The 7757-nt window shown below is 48.2% G+C and overlaps 1 protein-coding gene across 1 annotated transcript in view; it reads right to left on the bottom strand.

Annotated features, from left to right (window-relative positions):
* Positions 1-3136, bottom strand: part of PTH1R (parathyroid hormone 1 receptor) — a 112895-nt gene extending 109759 nt beyond the window's left edge. Inside the window, exon 1 of the mRNA XM_026842025.1 lies at positions 1677-3136. Coding sequence (XP_026697826.1) covers positions 1677-1886 — 210 coding nt within the window. The 5' untranslated portion in view covers positions 1887-3136. The remainder of the gene's footprint in view (positions 1-1676) is intronic.
* Positions 3137-7757: the final 4621 nt, after the last annotated feature.

The following is a 7757-nucleotide window of genomic DNA, read 5'->3' as shown; positions in this document are numbered from 1 at the left end:
CCCCCCCTCCCTTCTTTTTCTTTCTTTTTTTTCCTTTCTTTCCTTTCTTTCTCTTTATTTTTTCCCCTCTTCCCTCCTCCTTTCCTTTCCCACCCCTGTCCACAGCCGTCTCCCTAGCCTGTCCCCTGTCCCTCCCAGCACCATGCCTCCTGGAACATTGAAGCTCCGTTCTTTCACGAGCAGTGTGTGGTATTATGACTCCAGCAATGCTGAGCCCTGCCAGCACGCCTCAAACCACAGGTATCTGACCCTGTCCCAAGCCCCATAACACAGATTAATGTCCTGATTCACAACCCGAGAGGGTCAGCACAATCGGTGGCCGAGATGGGACACCACCCTGCTCCCTGCTCTCTCCTCTCCTCCCTGCAGACCCCATCTGCCTCTGCTCGGGGATTGGGGTGGGGGTATCCTTTCCAAAAAAACCACCCAGCAGCAACTGTGGACAGGGAGCACGGGAACTGCCAGCAGCGGCTGAGATCTTGTGCATGGTCAGGGTGCTGTTACAACAAGGCCAGCTCTGTGATTACAGCACATTAAGCTCTCAGTGTGGTGCAGGCAGTTCTGGGCCATGACATCCTCCCAACTCCAGCCAGACAGTTCTGGCATCCCCATCATCTCCTCCTTTTGCTGGGCATGGAGGGGAGACACTGGAGGGCTTGACATGCTGCTCACCTGGAGCTGAGAGCAGCCGTGGCCTCAGAGACAAGGGGAAGGCACAGTGGGGAGAAAATCTGTGGTGGCTGCCTCATCAGGAGATGGAGAGGAGGGAGAAATAAGGTCCCTGGAGTGAAAAGCACAGGTAGCACCCCACTGCAAGAGGCTAAATCAACCCTGGAGCCCATTGCAATGGGGCATCCATGCATCTTCCTGTGGGGACAGAATCATCCCCGTGCTCCAAGAGTACTGGGCAGTGGATGATGGTGGGAGTCCCAAAAGAGCACTGCTTCTGGGCTGTTGCTGCCTTGGATGTGACTGTAGCAGACATCTAGCCAGGCACCTGTGGAGTGTGACCTGTTGCAGGGTGGGGTCCCTCCCATGGGACCACAAGCATCAGCTAACCCTGTGTGGGAAGATAAATCAGCTGGGTCCTCTTCTCTTGTCCCCTTTGACAATGCCCACGTCCATATGACTACAGTGTTTTTTCCCAAAGCAGTGTGGCCTCATCTAAACCACCTCCTACAGCCCCCAGTGCACCTGAAATGTGCCTAAATATTATCTGGGGTGGTGAAGGCTTGTAAGAGCTAAAGCAGTGCCAGGGAGCGTGCTGGCAGTAAAACAGGATAGAGGATTGCAGGACAGCATTTCATCCCTGCCCTACCTATTTTTTCTTATGAGTAAGGGCAAAGCCCTGTCACCTGGGAGCTACTTGAGGCAGTGCCAAAGTCTCATCTATCTTCTCTTGTCCATCCTTCTCCCTGGATTGGAGGAAGAGCCCTGGTTCTCAATGCTTCTCCCTTGGCCAGGTCAACAGCCTCTTGGCCCATCAAAGCATTGCCAGCCCTCCCTGTATGTTTGTACATACCCCTGCGCTCTTCCAGGGTTCAAGTACCAACCCAAGGCTTTAAGTTAAGGCCTTGGACCCTCCCCAGAATGGTCTAATCTCTTGCCATCTCATGACCTATCTTCACTAGAAATATCCTCTTTGTACCCCAACAAGCCCAAGATATCAGCTTTACCTTCTTGAGCACCATGTTTCCAGTCATGAAGAGGTGATTTGTAGGAGGTGTGTGACCAGTCACAGTGTCCATCACACTCCTTTTCCTCAACCTTGCAGCAATAAGGCTGGAAGAGGAGACACAAAATACTGGGATTTTATGGGTCGGACAGCCTTCTCTTCCCATTTCATTCTGCTTTGGATTGCCCTTCAGGCTTTCTGGGAAACACATGCTTCCTAACCTAATGCTTTTGGAAGCATGAACTACAGATCTTTGCCGGTCTACTTTCTATGGGGCGATAACTCTGAACACTAAGAAAGTATTTCCCAATGGAGTATTCTTCCCTTCCACTTCATTTTAGGTGTCTGTTTTGAAAGCTGGGGGCTTAGGGCCAGCAGTAGGGTAAGGAACAGTGGTGCTATCAAGAGACAAAGGGGAAAGGGTTGACTAAGAAAAACCAGAAAAGAAGCAAAAGCTACTGCCACAGCAGGGAGACAGGGCATAACTGATTCTTCTTGAGGACTAACAGTGCTGATAATGAAGGCTGGCACTGTCAGCAGAGCAGAAGGGAGTTAGACCCCAGGCTTGGAAAGGAGTTGCATGCCCGTGTCTGCTGGGTCTCTGTGCACACCCTATGGACCCTCACCCACGCCTGCTCCCAGTGACAACACTGATGGTTATTGCACAGCAGATGTGGCTGCACTGCAATTACAGGAGGGATGGGCGATTCACCTCCGTGTCCGCAGAAACAGGAAAACTGGTAAACGGAAAGATGCAGGGATCTGCCTGGGTTGTCTGCTCCTGCTCCACCTCAGGCCTCTCCTCCACCCAGCTCCCTTCATGGGATGGCAGTCAGTTCACCCTTTGGCTTGGCCATTGTTCTGCTTATCTGGGTAACTCAGAGCCCGTATCGCCCTAGGAAGCGCTGAGTCAGGTCAGGCAGGCACATGCCCGCATTGACCCCTACAGAGATCCTCTTTGTATTCAGACTTGTTGGCACAGAACCAGGGCCAGATCCTTACCCAGATGCAAAACAAGGACTGACTCTGTTCCATTTGCACCAGCTGAAGCACTCTCCCCTCCTCCTGTTCCTCCATAAACCTGAGTCATCTTTTGTTGATGACAGAGTAAATTAGGAATACACATTAGCTGTAACTTTGAATGGCTTAATTTCCTACTTCCAGTCCTACAAAAAACCAAAAGGCACTGCAAAAGGCACTTAAAGTTCCATTTGTTGATCACACCGACATTGTCAATGACACAAAGGGAGGCAAATGCAAAATCAGCATAAAAATTTGGGTAGGGGAGAAAAAAAAAGCAATTGTCTATTGCACAGTTTGCTTTAAACACTGATGCTAAATTTGCTCAAATCTCATAGATTCAGACATCATGATTTGACATCCTTTAAGAATGGACCCAAATCCACAGATTAATGCATCCTTGTCCTGTGGTTTGAAAAATCCAGCCTGTCAGCATGCTTATCATCCTTCCACACCACCACTGTACCCAGAAACACCCCCCCTTTCATATCCCCCACCCCAAATAGCTCTTGTTTAAATGCGTTCAAGAAGGCATTCATTGCACAAGGCAGACAGCCACAGAAGAAGCTACTGAAGCATGGCTGAACATGGTTTGGAGAAGAATCTGGAAACTGGGGGCTTGTCATCCAACCCAGATCTCTCAGTCTGCAGAATCTTCTCCCTTCCCATCCAGGTGTGACCCAGGGCCAGGAGACCAGGACCAACAGGTGTCAGTCTGGCTTCTTCAATTTACCCTCTGGCTCTCTCCTTATTTCCCTGCAGTGACACTGATTGGCATCAGATGAGAATCTCTTGGCCCTTCTGCACTCCAGAGAAACACCACTGATTTACGCCAGCAGACGACTCCGGCCCCTTGAGCTTTGTGGTTTCTTATGATGATGTTAAGGCAAATCACAGAGCAAATCTGATCCCAGGACTGAAACAAAATAACCCAACGAACATGCTTCATTGTAGTGGTGAAAGCCTGACAGAGGAACACCAGACACGGTGGGAAATGAATTGGAGATGAAGCTGGTGGGATGCTCCGAGCCTGTTTAACAATGCTATGGTGTGAGTCAGAGCTGTACAGTTATACCCACACGCTCACTTGGATACACACACACACATAACAGTTTTGTACCAAACCCTGTGTCTTCAGCAGCTGAGGAAATAAGACCTCAAGGCCCACCCAGGTTCTGTGGGGTGCACACTCACAGATGGTCTGGGGAAGGATGCTCTTTTGAGGAAATGGGGCAGCTCTGAGATGCACGAACACCCATGGCTGACATCTGAAGCAGAGAAGGGGAAGTCAACTCTACCCTGCTTTGTCCCTATCCAGTGGTTAGCCTGGGTAAACAGTCCTGGTAATTTAGCACCAGTGAAAACAAGCCACGTCTGCATTAGATACAGCGCATCAGACCCTCTGACCACCTACTGGTGTTTCAGTAACCATGGCTATTTAGACTGGAAAAATGTTTCCACCCCAGTGCCTATAGAGCCATCTCTCTCTCTCTCTCTCTCTCTCTCTCTCTTTTATCCTTTTCTGGGAAGAACAGTAAAAATAAACCACGTTTCCAAATGAACAGAGTCTGCCTTCACTGCCCACAAGTCCTCTGTGCATTTGCTGCACAGACAGAGCAAGAAATGCCTGAAAGCACAGCAAAAGTCAATGGGAGAGCTAAATCTCAACTCCTGGTCTCCTCTCCTTACCGAAGAGGCGATTTTAGAGCAAGAAATTCAGTGAATGTAACCTTGAGGGCACTGGAAGAAAACACAAACTCAGAGAAAACTTCGGGGGATATAAATTCTGAAAGGTTAAAAGGCTTCATAAGCTGGTGGCTCTTGATAAACCAGAAATTCTACCTTTTGAATATCTGTATGTTGATCATCTCTTAGCAGTTCCTACTCTTATCAGCTCCCTCCTCTTTTTTTTTTTTTTCCTGTATTTTTATTGAGCTGAGTGAAATTACTAACCATGAAATAGATACATTACATAATGTTGCTTTATTGATCTTACTTTTCAAGTGTCACCCAGAGAAACAGGTCATTTCCTTGCATTCACTCACAATAGATGGTGTCTCAAAGCGATTTCAGCTCTGATTACTCAATGTCTGAAAGGAGAAGTAGTTTGGGATGTAGAAGTCAAGAAGAAAGTCAAGGTAATGTTGAGGTGAGTCAGGGCTTTAAGCAGTTAAAGCGGGATAGATGGAAATAGCATGTAAAGTTCATGGAAATCAGTTCAGTGGCTTCACTGACATTTAGAATTTGATTCGTATCTTTGCAAAGTAAAAGAGGCTACTGGCTGTTTGCTCCTTGGAGGGGATCAGGCATTGCCTAACATGCTTTAATTCACAAGATCAATTAATTAATTACTCTGCAAGTCAGCCTAAGGCTGAGCAGTGTCAGGAGCCCTTGGCCCCATTTTGTCACCAAAGAAAGTGGGTTACAGACCATTCTCAGGTCTTGCAGATAAGGGAAATGGCAGTAACATGGTCTGGGTGCTCTGGGTGCAAAGGGAGCCTGTGCATGAGCCAGTCAGCCTTGTCTTCTGGTGGGCTTTCCTGTGCCTGCATGGAGTGGTCTGAATGCAGCCCCATGTGCCTTCCAGGTTGGTCAAAAATGTTGATTTCCTTCTCTCTGGCCTTGTGAAAGAAAGGCCAAAGGTAGCAGTAGAAATGACAGAACAGGCTGCCATCATGATGGGGAGATGGAGCAGGGGAATAGCACAAACCAGGTCCAGCTGTCCCATCCTTCCTGGGTAGAGCATGGCCAGGGTGCTTCCAGCTTCTGAAACCCTCCTTTTCCCTCTGGAGCTAAGAAATGTCCCACTCTGTGTCTACTACCAGCACCATTCCTGTGGTTAGTGCACAGGATGGGCCCAGGGCTCTCCTGGGGTGCTGCAATCCCCTGTGCGCTCAAGGCGTGTAAACCAGGTGAATAAATCAAGGCAGTAAGATGATCATTAAATGGCTTTCTAGTGGGTTTAAACAGTGACAGAATCCCTCAAGGCCCCACTGAGTCTCAGTTAATTGATCGTTTGTCCTCTGCTATGTGACCGAGAGGTGGTACCTCCCTGCTATCTGCTGCTCCTTACAAAGTGCCTCATCCTTTAACGTGTGGCAAGCATGAGCCAGGTTTTGCATACCACTCACTTTTCTGTTAAAATACACAGAAACACGCCCCCTCGCCCCTCCCTCCGTTTAGGTCCCAAGCCAAAGTTCAGTGAAGGGAAGAGAAGGTTTTCTAAGGACACCCAGTGACTTTTAAACCTGTCTTTACAGATGCTGCTTCTTGCTCTCATTGTGGCAAGAGCAAACAGATAAAACACATGAAAATGTTTGGAGAGAGGGGAAGGGAGACTAAAGTAAAGATAACAAGGAGGAACCCTGATTAGCAACAGGGAAGCCATGTGAAAACCAAGATAACCAACCTGCCTTGCGTGCTGAGACAGCAACTCCTGTCTCCAGCCCTTGCCCCAGACACTGACTTAGGAGGAGGTCTTCTTGGAGAGGCCAAGACTCCTATTGATGAGCTACCCTTATCTGACAGATGGTTTGTTACTCGAGGTTGTTATAGTGGAAAGACTCAAAGATGCCAAACACCTTTGGGCTCTGAACGTTCGTTTGTTCTGCACTTTGCTAGGGTTGGAGAGGTGGGCTATGCTGACTAGTCCTGCCTAGCTCAACACCTTCCTCGACTTGGACATAGGGGAAATGGCTTGGCTTAACCATTTCACTGTCCCTGCAAGCAACAAACCAGAAAGCGGGTAAGTAGACGGCAACTGTGTTGTATCTCAGCTTGTCTGGGCCACTTCTGAGTCTTGGAAGTCCCTGTTTATGTCTGTACTGCTAAATACAAGGGCTGGGTCCGGTCCTCTGGCCCTGTGTCACAGCACACCTCATGTCTATAAGCCTAAACTCTTTTTTTTTTTTTTTTTTTTTTCCCCAAATCCCAAGAATGTACTCATCTCCAATACCCCTGGCCTATGTTATCCTGCACCACCACTTGACACTATCTTCAGACCCCATTTGCTCAGATGAAGATGCTTCCAAGAAGCATGGTGATGATCAGATGGTGTGGCTGATGGAAGCAAGGTTCAGGGGTAGCATGGAGCCTACGCTGAGATCACATTGAGCCCCATAGCTCACATTTCTGTGCACGTATTTATTGCCAGGGAGCAGGAGGTACAACAGGGATGGGGTGTAGGTCTGTCAAATGGAGGATCTGGGGGGGCTCTATGCCAAATGTATGATTGTACAGCCATGGTGTCAGGGCAAATCTGCACACATTTTTGGCTGCTCATCCCTTCTTGTCCCCACCTCTGTGACCTAATCTCTCTCTCATGTGTCGTGGGAATTCATCCAAGCCTTTGCTGTGCAGATGCCATTCACTGACCCAGCTACAAACCTTCTCCTACATTTATTTTCTTTTTTCCATATTGTGTTAGTTTTGTGCAAGCTCAGTGAGTTAAATCAGCTCATGGAAGGGTACACACAGTCAGGAGGGAAGAAGGGAGACAGGAGCACAATCCCTGTGCTGCTGAAATGCTTTGAACCAGGGATGCTGGAGGGGTGAGAGATAAAGGGGCAGAGAACTCCACTTTCTGCTTTGCTGGGTAAAGGGAAAAACTCATGGACAGAAAGACAGGCCAGCCTTGCAGATGATTTCAACCATGGAACCATCACCTGAATGCTGTCAGAGGGACTTGTGTTACAAGAGGATCAAAGTACAATCTGTTAAGATGCCATTAGTCAAAAATTTTCCTTTCTTGAAAATCAGGTTTCTGGAAGTCAGTCAAAGCTGAGTCTCTGAAGAGAAAGGCAAAGCCTAAAAAACAGAGCTCCTCTGATCAAGGGTCAGCCTGGCCTCAGTAGAAATAAAGGGATTAATTCCAAGTCAGATACATCAAACATGAGTTTGGGTGTTTACTTCTCAAGACAGTAAACCCCAGACTGACCCAGCAGGTATTCTGCTGGCTGAGTTTCAGCCCCAAGGGCAATTTGTTTATTACCATATTGCGAAAGGTGCAACACAAAGATCATCTTTAGAACAGCAGCTCTTGCAAGGCCAGATGAAGTCTGAG

The sequence above is a fragment of the Athene cunicularia genome, assembly GCF_003259725.1.
Source record: "Athene cunicularia isolate RWA chromosome 2 unlocalized genomic scaffold, athCun1 chr2_part1, whole genome shotgun sequence".
NCBI classification, from domain to species: domain Eukaryota; kingdom Metazoa; phylum Chordata; class Aves; order Strigiformes; family Strigidae; genus Athene; species Athene cunicularia.
The sequence above is the reverse complement of the archived record's forward strand: the minus strand, read 5'-3'. Positions and strand labels throughout refer to the sequence as shown.